Source organism: Muscardinus avellanarius (assembly GCF_963383645.1).
Source record: "Muscardinus avellanarius genome assembly, chromosome: 3".
Taxonomy (NCBI): domain Eukaryota; kingdom Metazoa; phylum Chordata; class Mammalia; order Rodentia; family Gliridae; genus Muscardinus; species Muscardinus avellanarius.
This window is the reverse complement of record NC_137788.1, coordinates 16,315,176-16,329,495: the sequence shown is the minus strand read 5'-3', so window position 1 is coordinate 16,329,495 and position 14,320 is coordinate 16,315,176. Positions and strand designations below refer to the sequence as shown.

At 43.6% G+C, this 14,320-nt stretch overlaps 1 protein-coding gene across 18 annotated transcripts in view; it reads left to right on the top strand.

Annotated features, from left to right (window-relative positions):
* The window catches only part of EIF4G3 (eukaryotic translation initiation factor 4 gamma 3), a gene marked incomplete at both ends in the record, with an annotated part of 253,579 nt that overhangs the window by 222,395 nt on the left and 16,864 nt on the right, over positions 1 to 14,320 (top strand). For all 18 annotated transcript variants that reach the window (XM_080692029.1, XM_080692037.1, XM_080692033.1 and 15 more), the window contains 4 exons: positions 3,472 to 3,644; positions 8,532 to 8,657; positions 10,230 to 10,311; positions 12,690 to 12,788. In XM_080692029.1, coding sequence (XP_080548155.1) covers positions 3,472 to 3,644; positions 8,532 to 8,657; positions 10,230 to 10,311; positions 12,690 to 12,788 — 480 coding nt within the window. The remainder of the gene's footprint in view (positions 1 to 3,471; positions 3,645 to 8,531; positions 8,658 to 10,229; positions 10,312 to 12,689; positions 12,789 to 14,320) is intronic.

Sequence of the window (14,320 nt, the reverse complement as noted above, 5' to 3'; positions counted from 1 at the left end):
CTCAGCCTCCCAAGTACTGGGATTACAAGTGCATGCCACAATACCTAGTTTCAATCTTCATTTGGAATGGTAGTGAGTAAGCTGGGCATGGTGGTGCATGCTTGTAATCCCAGCATTTGGGAAGCTGAGACAGGATTGTGGTCCATGGACAGCCTCATCGAAAACTTAGTAAGGCCCTTTGCAACTCAGTGAGATCCTGTTTCAAAATAAAGAATAAAATAATAGGGCTGGGGTATCTAGAATGTCCCTGGGTTCCATCCCTGGTACCACTAAATAAATACTAAATAAATAAATAAATAAATCGAATAAATCGAATAAATAAATGGTAATGAGTAAGATAGGTATGCCATGTACCTCATAAGCCCTACAGTCTAGAGGTAGACAGACCATAGTCAACTTCACAAACAACTATATTGTAGAATCTTAGGAGAACCCATGTAACAGAATCTAGATTAGCACTCTGAGTCTAGAAAGGCTTTTTTTTTTTGTTAAAATTGTCTTATCTTTCCAGGTGTAATGGTGCATGCTTGTAATCCCAATACTTGAAAGGCTGAGATAGGATTGAGCTATACCTACAGCCCTTTTACTCTTAATTTTGAAACAGGATCTCACTGAGTTGCAAAGGGCCTCATTAAGTAGCTGAGGCTGGACACGAACCACGATCTTCCTGTCTCAGCCTCCCAAATGCTGGTATTACAAGCGTGTGCCACCATCCAGCCCGGCTATATATTTTATTTATTTATTTATTTATTTATTTATTTATTTATTTATTTATTTATTGTGAGTCTGGGGTGGAATCCAGGGGCATTTGACCTCCGAGCTACACCCCCTGCCCTATTTTTTATTTTATTTGTTTTACAGTACTGGGGATGAAACCCAGGAGCATTGTACCTCCTAGCTACAACCCTAACCCTAGTTTTTAGTCTTTTTTATTTTTTTAATATTTATTTATTTATTTATTTATTTATTTATTTATTTATTTGGTGGTACTGAGGTTCCTGGAAGCCGTTCTACCTCTGGGCTACACTCCCAGACCTATTTTATACTTTTTTTTTTTTTTTTTTCAAATTTTTTTGGAAACAGGGTCTCTTAAACCAGTGCAGCTGGCTTCGAACCTGTGCGATCCTCCTGTCTCCACTTCCCATGCGCAGGGATTATAAGCATGCGCCACCACGCCCTGCTGTCTCTTTTATTTTTGAAACAGGGTCTCACTGAATTCCAAAGAGCCTTACTAAGTAGCTGAGGCTGTCCACGAACCGCCATCCTCCAGTCTTAATCTCCCAAATGCTGGGATTACAAGTGTGCGCCACTGCTCCCGGCTTCTAAACTTACTTTTAATTGGGCTCTTAGTTGCTGAGGGTTTCACGAAGTATAAACTTGTGGTGCTTCTGTCTCCACCTCCCAAGTCCTGGGATGACAGATATGTGTCATAGCGCCCAGTAGCTGCCAGACTTTTATCCTCCAGATCAAAGGTATCGACCCAGTGAGATTATTTGCACAGTAAGCACCTATTAACAAGCCCCACACAAAACTATCCCAAAGAAGCCGGGTGTGGTGCCACACGCTTGTAATCCCAGTACTTGGGAGGCTGAGACAAGAGGAGTGCAGGTTTGCAGGCAGCCTCAGCTACTTAGTGAAGCCCTCTGCAACTTAGTGAGACCTTGTTTGAAAATAAAGAATAAAAAATAGGGCTCTGGGTGTAGGTCAGAGGCAGACTACCCCTGGGCTCCATCCTGAGTACCATTAAATAGAGAGAGAGATGTATACAAAAGGATGCCATACTTTACCTTCTATGAAGGAAAACCTCTTTCATGGAAGAGAGTGCAAATATTAACATACCCAGACAGAATAAAACGGATTGTCCCATTGAGGCTCTGAATCATGACATTGGATTTCTCTTTCCTAATACACCATTTTTGCCAGGTACAGTAGCATGCACCTATAACCTCAGTACTTGAAAGGCTGAGGCAGAAGGATCCCAGGTTCGCAGGCAGCCTCGGTACGTAGTGATGCTCTCGCCAACCTAGTGGGGCCGTTACAAAGTAAAAAGTAAAGTAGAATTAGAGGTGTAGCTCAGAGGAAGAGGGGTTCAGTCCCGTTACACACACACACACACACACACACACACACACACACACACACACGAACACATCATTTTCAGGTTTTTTGTTGTTGTTTTGTATTTTATTAGTATTGGGGATTGAATCCTGGGGTGTTCTACCTCTGAGCTATACCCCCACTTCTTTTATTTTGAAACAGGATCTCGCTAAGCTGTAGAGGTTTGAGGCTGGCTATCAACCTACTATCCTCCTATCCTATAGCCTTGCATATACTGGGATTACAAGTGTGTACTACCATGGCTGACTCTATTTTCATTTTCTTAAACAATCATAAAATAGGTAAATATTGTGGATAAAATACATTTTTAGTTGGGCGTGGTGGAGCACGCTTGCAATCCCAGTACTTGGGAGGCTGAGACAAGAGGATTATAAGTTCATGGCCAGCCTCAGCTATTTAGTGAGGCCCTCTACAACTTAGTGAGACCCTGTTTCCAAATAAAAATAAAAAATCAGGCTGAAGTTGTAGATCAGAGGTAGAATGTCCCTTGGTTCAATCCCCAGCACCACAAAAAATACATTTTGACTTTTGTTCATTGAATGATTTTGATTAAAGTTGTTTACCTAATATGTCAGCCTGGTCTCACTGTTTGCTAGGCTGGCCTTGAATCCCTGGGCTCAGTATATCTCTGGTCCAGCCTCCTGAGTAGCTGGGACAAGGGACTCGCCAACATACCTGTTTTTTTTCCTTTCAATATGACTACTACAGTCTCTACTGGCCTACATTTTACATAACTTTATTCTGTTAAATAAGCAAAAATCTAACTTTGAAAACTCTATTTTTTAGGCGGGCGTAGTGGCGCATGCTTATAATCCCAGCATTGGGGGGTGGGAGGGCTGAGACCAGAGGATCGTGGTTTGCAGACAGCCTCAGCTACTTAGTGAGGCTCTTTGCAACTCAGTGAGACCCTGTTTCAAAATAAAGAATAAAAAATAGGGCTGAGGGTGTAGCTCGGAGGTAGAATGATCCTAGGTTCCATCCCCAGTATTACAAAAAATAAAAATTAAATTAAATTAAAAATAAACTTTTATAGTGCTTTCTACTGATTTTATCGCGCGTGTGTGTGTGTGTGTGTGTGTGTGTGTGTGTGTGTGTTGCTGGGGGTGGAACTCAGGGGCTTTTCTACATCCAGGTTATACTCCCAGATCTATTTTTATAATTTATTTGGAAACAGGGTCACACTAAGTTGCTGAGAACCTCACTAAGTAGCTAGGCTGGCTTTGAGCCTGTGCGATCCTCCTGTCTCAGCCTTACTGGGATCACAAGCGTGGGCCACCACGCCTGGCATAATTGAAGATTTTAAAATTGTCCTAACACCATTTTGGAGCAAGCCTTTATTTGCTGTTTGAACAGGAAGCCATGCAGTGCGTGGAGGAGCTGAATGCCCAGAGCCTGCTGCATGTTTTCGTGAGAATGGGAGTGGAGTCCACCCTGGAGAGGAGCCAGATCACCAGGGATCACATGGGCCAGTTACTGTACCAACTGGTGCAGTCAGAAAAGCTCAGCAAACAGGACTTTTTCAAAGGGTCAGTGTCCTCCAGAAGAGTGGGTTCAGCCACGAGGCTCTGGGTAGTACTTACTTCATCCACTGATGAAAACTGTTTCTATGCAGCGTTGATATTATGCAATATATTGATAATGTGTTGCTTGATATGATGCCATTTTTTAGATTGTACTTGAACATAAAGGTTATCTTTTTATTTTCTGTGTTACTATTTTCTATTATATTTTCTATGTGTTACTTCCATCATGATATCAGTAATGTAGATGACTTTGGCATTAGAGAAACTCTGAGGTCTTCACCAGCTCGGTTTTTTGTTTGTTTGTTTGTTTGTTTGTTTGTTTGTTTGTTTGTTTGTTTGTTTCCCAGTACTGGGGATGGAACCCCAGGACATTCTACCTCTGAACTACATGCCCAGCCCTATTTTTTTTTTTTTTTTTTTTTTTTTGCGGGTCTGGGGATGGAACCCAGGGGCATTTGACCTCCAAGCCACACTCCGTGCCCTATTTGTTATTCTTTATTTTGAAACTGGGTCTCACTGAGTTGGAAGTAGCTGAGTAGCTGAGGCTGGCTGGGAACCGCGATCCTCCTGTCTCAGCCTCCCAAATGCTGGGATTATAAGCGTGTGCCACCACGCCCAGCTTGCCACCTTATTTTTAGATAGGAAATGGGATTAACATTTCTGTGTCTCAGAAAATTACTTCATTTTCCAGCCATGCTCCCTCCTGTATCAAATGGTTCCTACCTGGTGTTTAGGTGCTGCTACCGCTGAGTTACAGTTTGTGAACAGTAAGGGAAGCGGTTTCTACCCAGCTCCCCAAACCAGCAGTGACTCCGTGAGGAAGGAAGGCAGAAGGCCTACAGGGGAGTGGTCCCTGCTGACCTAGCAAGTAGCTATCGCTCCCTCAGGACATGCACACCATGCCTGGCTTAGTAAACTTCTTTTATTTTATTTATTTATTTATTTTATTTTATTTTATTTTTATTTTTTTTTTTTTTTGCGGGTCTGGGGATGGAACCCAGAGGCATTTGACCTCCGAGCTATACCCCCTGCCCAGTTTTTTATTCTTTATTTTGAAGCCGGGTCTCACTGAGTTGCAGAGGGCCTCACTAAGTAGCTGAAGCTGTCCCCGAACCGTGATCCTCCAGTCTCAGCCTCCCAAATGCTGGGATTACAAGTGTGCGCCACCACACCCGGCTTATTTATTTATTTATTTATTTATTATTGCGGGTCTGGGGAACCCAAGGGCATTTGACCTCCAAGCTACATCCCCTGCCCTGTTTTTTATTCTTTATTTTGAAACGGTCTCACTGAGTTGAAGAGGGCCTAAATAGCTGAGGCTGTCCAGGAACTGCGATTCTCCAGTCTTGGCCTCTCAAATGCTGGGATTACAAGCGTGTACCACCACGCCTGGCAGGAAACTTCTCTTTTGTAACTGTCTGGTGTAGCCAGGCGTGGTGGCTCACACTCCTAACCCAATTACTTGGGAGGCTGAGACAGGTGGATCGCAGGTTCACAGCTAGGCTCAGCTACTTATGTCCTTTGCAACTCAATGAGACCCTGTTTCAAAATAAAAAATAAAAACTAGGGCTGGGGGGGTAGCTCGAAGGTAAAATACCCCTGGGTTTCATCCCTAGTCCAGCCAAAAACAAAAAACAACAACAAAAAAACTGTCTAGTGAAGCTAGGCATGGTGACTCACAGTTGTAATCTCAGTACTTGGGAGGCTGAAACAGGTAAATCACAGGTTCACTGCCAGGCTCAGCTACTTAGTGAGGCTTCTATAACTTAGACCTTGTTTCAAAATAAAGAATAAAAAAAAAAAAATAGGGCTGGGGGTGTACCTTGGAAGTAGAATCCTCCTGATTTCAATCCACAGTACTGCCAAAAAAAACCCCCAAAAAAACTGTCTAGTGACAGGTTCCATCCCCAGTACTGCCAAAAAAATGTCTAGTAAGGATAGCTGAGTGCAGCTCAGAATCAGCCCCATAATTCAAATGACTTTGAAAGTATAATAAGTAAATGAAAACTAAAGTAGTAAAAATTAGAGTTGACAGCCACAAAATATGCTCTACAGGAAGATGGATATATTAATATTTCACTATTTCACTTCAGGAGATTTTTTTTTTTGGGGGGGGTGGTACTGGGGGTGGAACCCAGAGGCTTTCTACCTTCAGGCTATACTCCCAGACCTTTTTTATATTTTATTTGGAAACAGGGTCTCACTAAGTTGGTGAGAGCCTCACTAAGTAGCTGAGGCTGGCTTCGAACCCGTGCGATCCTCCTGTCTCAGCCTCCCAAGCGCGGGGATTACAAGTGTGCGCCACCACGCCCGGCACAGGAGATGTTTTTGAAGAGGAAGTTCTTACCCCTCCTTGATGACTTCCGGAATTTTTATTACCATCTATGAGAATTCTACCTTGGTAAAACACTAGCATAGGTAGACATTTTAGGTTTCAAGTGTGGAGTGGTAGAAGTCCTAGCACCCTGTTTATTAACATAGGTAAGATCTGTAAGGAGTCTTTTTATTTTAATGCTTTGAACATGATACTGCAGTGTAAGAGGTTTTCATGAGAAGGTTTTATTTATCTCCTTTTTTTTTTTCACTACTGGGGATAGTACCCAGGGGCATTCTATCTCCGAGATAAACTCCCAGCCCTCGTTTTTATTTTTTATTTTGAAACAGGGTCTCATGGGGATTACAAACGTACACCGCCACACCCAGTTCGCAGTGCATTATTATTAGCTGTAGTTATCTTTCTGTAAGTTATCTCAAAACTTACTCTTCCTGTCTATCTGAACTTGTGTACACTTTTACCAGTAACCCCTCTCTCCCCTTTCCTTTTCTTCTCACCACACGCTCTGGGATTCATTATTTTATTTTACTTCTGTGAGTTCAACTTTTACAAACTCCACTTAGAGTGATGTCCTTCAGTTCATCCACGTTCTCACCAGTGACAGAATTTCCTCCTTTTTAGAGCTGAGTGGGAGCGGGTGTGGCGGTGCACCTGTTGACGGATGCTTAGGCTGACTCAGTGTCATGAGCATCTTTATTCCCTTGACATAGTGATCTCGTTTCCTTAGACATATACTCAGAAGTAGACTTACTGGACCATGTGTTAGTTGCAGTTTTAGTTTCCTGAGGAACCTCAATGCCATTTCTATTATGGCCATCCTAATTTACATGCCCACGAATAGGAAAAGAAAACAAAAGCCTTTTTTCTGTATCTTCACCAGCACTTTTTTTTTTTTTATGCTGGGGGTGAAACCCAGGGGCATTCTACCTCCAAGCTATGCCCCCAGCCCTATTTTTCATTCTTTAATTTGAAATATAAATCCCACTGAGTTGCAGAGGGCCTCACTAAGTAGCTGGGGCTGGCCACGAACCCGGATCCTCCTGTCTCAGCTTCCCAAGTACTGGGATTACAAGCGTGCACCACCACGCCTGGCATGTTTCATGTTTTTTATGCAAGACCATATTTTATTGTATTTGTTTTAATTTATTTTATTTATTGTCGTACTGGAGATTGAACTCAGGACCATTCTACCTCTGAGCTACACTCCTTGCCTGTTATTTATTTATTTTATTTTTTTTTTTTTTCCTGGTACTGGGCATGAAACCCAGGGGCATTCTACCTCTGAGCCAAACCCCCACCCCAGCCCTATTTTTTTTTTCTTTATTTTGAAACAGGGTCCTACTGAGTTGCAGAGGGCCTCACTAAGTAGCTGAGGCTGACTGCAACCATGAATCTCCTGTCTCAGCCTCCCGAATGCTGGCATTACAAGCCTGAGCCACTACGCCTGGCTGTTTGAGTACCTTATATCTTGGATACTTACTTCTTGTCAGATGTATGGTGTGCAGATATTTTCTCCCATTCTGAGTTCCTCTACACTTTGTTGTTAAAGGTAACAAAGTACTTGGGAGGCTAAGACAGAAGGATCGTAAGTTCAAGGCTAGCCTCAGCAACTTATTGAGGCCATCAGCAACTTAGTAAGACCTTGTTTCTTTTTTTTTTTTTTTTTTTTTTTGGTGTTAGTGGGAATGGAACCCTTCTACCTCCAGGATACACTCCCAGACCTATTTTATATTTTTATTTGGAAACAGGGTCTCTTAAACCAGTGAGGCTGGCTTCGAACCTGCGTGATCCTCCTGTCTCTGCCTCCCAAGCGCGGGGATTACAAGCATGCACCACCACGCCCGGCTAAGACCTTGTTTCAAAGTCAAAAAAGGGAGTGTAGCTCAGAGATTGAATGCCCCTGGTTTAAGTCCCCAGTACCATAAAAACAGTCATGAGTTGTTTACACTCCTAAACATAGAGCTGGGATTTTCAACCCAGACAATACCATGCAGATATTTTGGATTTAACTTTCCTACCATTCCGTTTAATTCCCATTTATTATTACGTCACACTGAGGAATGCTTATATTTCATAGCATAAAAGCCTAGAGCCACTCGCTTTTCTTTAGCAGTCCAGCAGTGTGTAACGTACTCTGCTGATGGTAGTAGCCGAGTCCGTCCAGTGCTGCTTAGGCTCCTTAGGCTAAGGACGCGCTCCTTAGGCTCTGTCCTTCTCTCTCGTGTCTGGCCTGTTGACCTTACAGTGCTTGGTTGTTTCCTCACTGAAGCCTGGCGATGTCGCCTCCATCGAGGCGTTTGCTGACGGCCCTCGGCTACTTTACTAACCAGCTGGTGCTCTTCAGAGCCGTGGCCCTGCCCGCCGGCCTGCAGGTCTGCCTGGATCTGGGCTGCTGTCTCCTCACATCCGCCTAAGTTCCTTGAGAGTACTGACTTGTCTACCAGGGCCCGACATTGCAGATCCCGGCTACACAATTCTTGAGTGACTGATTTTTGGTCTCTTTGTAATCTCGTTCGAATTATATCTGCGTTGAAATTTCTCTTGTTCTTTTTCAGGTTTTTAGAAACTTTGGAACTGGCGGATGACATGGCCATTGATATTCCCCATATTTGGCTGTACCTTGCTGAACTGGTGACCCCCATGTTAAAAGAAGGTGGAATCTCCATGAGGGAACTCATCGTGTAAGTTCTGCGTGTTTCTTTTGATGTATAGGGAGCCATACTGACGCAAGCGCGCCAGCTGGCTTTCTAGCATAGCGCCGTCCTGTATCTGGAGACTCTTTGATACCGTCTGTGACTCCCGTAGATGTCTAGTTCCAGGGTGAACGTGAAATTAGGTCTACAAAGGGCCGCGGTGGGGTGGGACAGCCCTTGTGTGGAGGGTGGCAGTGGTTGTGGATATGGCTCCAGAATCATGTAACTTGAAGAAGAAGAAGATCGCTTCTACAAGCTTCCTCTTAATCTGGCTTTGGTGTCTTTCCCTGTTTGATGCTGAAAGAATTGACGTTTCGCCGGGCATGGTGGCGCACGCTTATAATCCCAGTACTTGGGAGGCTGAGACAGAAGAATAGAGAGTTCTAGGGTTCAGGGCCAGCCTCAGCCACTTAGTGAGGCCCTCTGCAACAACTTAGTGAGACTTTGTTTCAAAATAAAGAATAAAAAATAGGGCTGGAGGTATAGCTCACAGGTAGATGCCCCCTGGGCTCAATCTCCAGTACAGAAAAAAAAAAAAGGAATTTACATTTTCACATTAGGGTTGTCAGACTATGGCATCTGCGTAGTACGTGCGTTTTTATGGTTGTAATAAAAATATTTCTAGATTTTGATGAGGGCAGAATTGATTCTGCATTATATAGACCAGTACTTCTGGTCTTCAGAATAATAGTGTTTTCCCCCAAAACTATTTGTTTAGTCAAACTCTGCTTACTATTGTGCTCATTATTTTTAAGAATCACAAAGCATATTTTGGCACCTGGAAGATTATGATAATCCTATAAAAAAAAACAGTAGAAAATTACTTAGCTTTAATTCAGCATTCCCTAACTTAAAGAATTATTGATATACTGTGGAACACAGTTTGGGAAATACTGATTTTTTTTTTTTTTTTTTTTTTTGGTAGTACTGGGGGTAGAACCCAGGGGCTTTCTACCTCCGGGCTATACTCCCAGACCTATTTTATATATTTTATTTGGAAACAGGGTCTCACTAAGTTGCTCAGAGCCTCACTAAGTAGGTGAGGCTGGCTTCGAACCTGTGCGATCCTCCTGTCTCAGCCTCCCAAGCGCTGGGATTACAAGCATGTGCTACTTACTAAGCCAGGCAAAATACTGACTTAGACAGTGAAAAAAATGTGGTCCCATTCTGTTTCATGCACACTCTAGGAAGCGCTTTTCTTCGTGAGGTGGCTGTGTAACCCAGCTTCGGGCTCCCTGTTGCCTGCTGTGCAGCTCTGCTGTCTGCTCGCAGCAGAGCCTTCACAAACAGCCAGCAACGGACACTCCTTCATGGCTTCTGTCACTGAAGTGGTTAGAGAAAAAGAAAGCCATGGAATTTTAAAGTTCCTTTTCTGCGTGTCCACAAAGCGTGCGGTAGCGCTACCGTCTCTGACCGTCTCCTGCCGAGGACTGGGCAGGCTGGCCCGGTGGAGTTAGGCTGCACAGTAGCTGTGTGTTTGGCACACGGTGTTTGCCTGCTGCTCTAGGACCCAAAGTGGTTTGTTCAGAGGGGGTTAATCACTGCTCCTGTCTGTTGCAGAGAATTCAGCAAACCTTTACTTCCTGTTGGAAGAGCTGGGGTCTTGCTTTCTGAAATATTGCACCTTCTATGCAGACAAATGGTGAGTGTTCAATTGGGTTTCAGACTCAGCAGCCTCTGAGGAAGGGCTGTGATTTTGATCTTGGGTTTTCTGTGAACAGCTTAGGTCTCAGGGTACAAGTGATTCTATTTCCTTTTAGTTTTTGAAAAAATAGTGAGGTTTCTAATTCAACCTCATTTCTGTCAGAGGTATAGTTGTCCTATTTACTAATATCTTGGGGAAGGATCTAGAATCTATCTAATCTCAACAGGATTTGATATGGTTCTAAACAACCTCAAGATACGATTTAATTATGGTTAGTAGTTTTGTCTTTTCTAGAAACAAAATGGCTGTATCGTTAATATGTTTTAATAGATTTTAATTAAAAACTACTCTGCTTTTAGAATAAGACAGAATTCAGCCTACACTCCCAGACCTAATTTTATACTTCTTAATTTGGAAACAGGGTCTCCTAAGTCAGCACGGCTGGCTTCGAACCTGCGCGATCCTCCTGTCTTTGCCTCCCAAGCGCGGGGATTACAAGCGTGCGCCACCACGCCCGGCCAAACTCTTGTTTTTATATCCAAAATTTCTTTCTCTTATTCTTGACTTCCGTATTTAAAGTTCAAACTCTCCTGGACATGGTGATACACATTTATGTAATCTCAGAACTTGGGAGACTAAAACAGGAGGTTCACAGCTTAGCAGCCGGACTTAGCAACATGCAATTTAGACTTTTTTTTCAAAACAAACAATAAAATAGGACTGAGGGTATTGTCTTAGAGAATGCCCTTGGGTTCAATCCCCAATACCAACAAATAAATAAATAATACTCAAATTCTTTTTTTTTTTTTTTTTGCAGTACTGGGGATGGAACCCAGTGGCATTCTACCTCCGAGCTACATCCCAGCCCTGTTTTTGTTATTTATTTATTTTATTTATTTATTTTTTATTTTTTGGTGGTACTGGGGTTCCTGGAAACACTTCAACCTCCGGGCTACACTCCCAGACCTATTTTTTTTTTTTAATTTGGAAACAGGGTCTCCTAAGCCAGCAAAGCTGGTTACGAACCTGCGCGATCCTCCTGTCTCCACCTCCCAAGCGTGGGGATTACAAGCGCGGGGATTACCATGCCTGGCTTTATTTATTTATTTATTTATTTATTTATTTATTTTGTGGTACTGAGGATGGGACCTATTTTTTACTTTTTATTTTGAAATAGGGCCTCACTGAGTTGCAAAGAGCCTCGCCAAGTTAGCTGAGGCTGTCCACAAACCGCGATCCTCCTGTCTCAGCCTCCTGAATGCTGGGATTACAAGCGTGCACCACCACGCCTAGCTTATTTTTTATTTTGAAACAGGGTCTCACTGAGTTGCGGAGGGCCTCACTAGGCTGGCCCCAAGCCTGCGATCCTCCTGTCTCAGCCTCCCGAATACTGGGATCATAAGTGATGGCACAATACTCGGCTCATACTCAAGTTTCCTAATAACTTCTATTTCCAGAAACAGAAACAAATCATACTTCTAAATAAAGCAAATTATTTTAGGGATAAGCTCTGGTTTCAGATCCTGCTTCCACAGGGTATCCGCGGGTTACACTGAAACTGCCTCTCTGTCCTGGCGCTTTCCTCCGGCACCATCGTGGCGGGAGGGCAGCTGCTGCTCCTCACGGCTTTCAGCTAGCCATGGCTCTGGCCGCTTCATGCGCTCAGCCTTGGCGCCTCTCGCCCTTGAAACATGTCTGCTTCAAGAACAACAACTCTGCCTTGAGCAATCTTTATATCAAGGAGTTATAAGTAAGACCTGCTCTGAGGAGGGCTTTCAGTGAGGCACGTGCGGCTTTGATGCAGGTACATACAGCTCTGACTAAGAGGTAGTGTGAAACTCACGACTCTCTAGGAGGGTTGTATTAATAAATCCCAAGGATCACACCGGGCGCGGTGGCGCACGCTTGTCATCCCCGCCCTGGGGAGTCTGAGACGGGAGGATCGCGCAGGTTCAAAGCCAGCTTCAGCTACTTAGTGAGGCTCTCAGCAACTTAGACCCTGTTTCCAAATAAAATATAAAATAGGTCTGGGAGTGTAGCCCGGAGGTAGAAAAGCCCCTGGGTTCCACCCCAAGTACCACCAAAAAGACATAACAAAAAAATCCCAAGTACTAGTTTGCAGTTTCCAGATCAAACATCTGAAATAAATTATTGAACCTTTAAACAGCCGTACTTCTGGTATCCAGTCTATTGATATAGAAACATGTGATTTTAAAAGTTCACTCCTAAGGGATTGGTGTCATATCAATAAAAAAAAAAAGCTGTTATTTTTCACACTCTGGGGTTCTACATTCTTGGCCTCTCAAGCAAGCGTTCCCCGCCTTCTTTCTTCTTCCAGTGTGGAAGTTAATGGGCTGCACTTTTCTCTGTTTTAGAGCCATAAGAAAGTGGGGGCCTTATGGAGGGAAGCCGGCCTCAGCTGGAAGGACTTTTTACCAGAAGGCGAAGACGTACATAATTTTCTCTTGGAGCACGTAAGTAAGATCAAGGCTTAAGTCTTCCTTATTTGATATTAGTTGGACTGTTTCATAGAGGAAATCAAGTAATTTCACTACTATTCTGGTACTAAAATTAGATTAAAAATAGGAATCTTAATCAAAATAGCATTTTAAATATTTTTTGTTGTTGTTTTTGTTTTGTGGTGCTGGCGATTGAACCCCAGCCCCATTTTATTTTTTATTTGGAAACAGGTTTTTGCTAAGTTACTGAGACTGACTTTGAACCTGTAATCCCCTGTCTCAGTCGCCCAAGTACTAGGATGGCAGGCATGTGCCACCATGCCCATGCCCAGCTTACGTCTTTTTTTTTTTTTTTGGTGGTACTGGGGTTCCTGGAAGCCCTTCTACCTCCGGGCTACACTCCCAGACCTATTTTTTTTTAATATTTTTGAAACAGGGTCTCCTAAGCCAGCGCGCGCAGCTGGCTTCGAACCTGCGCGATCCTCCTGTCTCTGCCTCCCAAGCGCGGGGATTACAAGGGTGCGCCACCACGCCCAGCGTACGTCTTTTTTTTTTTTTTTTAATTGTACTAAGTTGCAGAGGGCCTTACTAAGTAGCTGAGACTGGCTGCAAACCTGCAATCCTCCTCTCTTATCCTCCCAAGTACTGGAAATACAAGTGTGCACCACTATGCCCAGCTTTTAAGTCTGTTTTTAAGGTTACTGCAACTATAGTCATTAGAAGATAGATTAAAGCCGGGTGTGGTGGTGCACACTTATAATCCCAGCATTACAAGTTTTGGGGATGGGACACAAGGCTTTCTACCTCCGGGCTATACTCCCAGACCTGTTTTATATTTATTCTGAAAACAAGGTCTCACTAAGTTGCTGAGAGCCTCACTAAGTAACTGAGGCTGGCTTTGAACCTGCCCAGTCCTCCTGTCTCAGCCTCTCAAGTACTGGGATTATAAGTGTGCACTAACACACCCAGATAAAATTGCTTTTATATTACACAAACATCTCAGCCTCTCCACAGTCAAGAGGACATTGTCCAAATAATTTCTGGAGTCTTCTTTAAACAGCGTCTTCCCTAGCTGGGTGTGGTTGCACACACTTGTAATTTCAGCATTTGGGAGGCTGAGACAGGAGGATCGTAGTTCACAGACAACCTCAGCTACTTAGTGAAGCCCTTCGCAATTCAATGATACTCTGTTTCAAAATAAAAAATAAGAAATAGGGCTAGGGGTGTAGCTTGGACATAGAATTCCCCTAGGCTCCATCCCCAATACCATACACAAAAAAAGATAGATTAAAAAATGAAGCCAGAAGCTGGGCGTGGTGGGCACGCTTGTAATCCCAGCATTCGGGAGGCTGAGACCGGAGGATCACGGTTCGCGGCCAGCCTCAGCTACTGAGTGAGGCCCTCTGCAACTCAGTGAGACCCTGTGCCAAAACTACAAAGTTTAAGACAGCTGCTCTGGGGTGATAGTAATATTAAACCATTGTTACAGAAAGGGGACTAAATGGCACCTTCCCAGGGCTCCCGCCGGGCCTGAAGAGCTGTGTTAA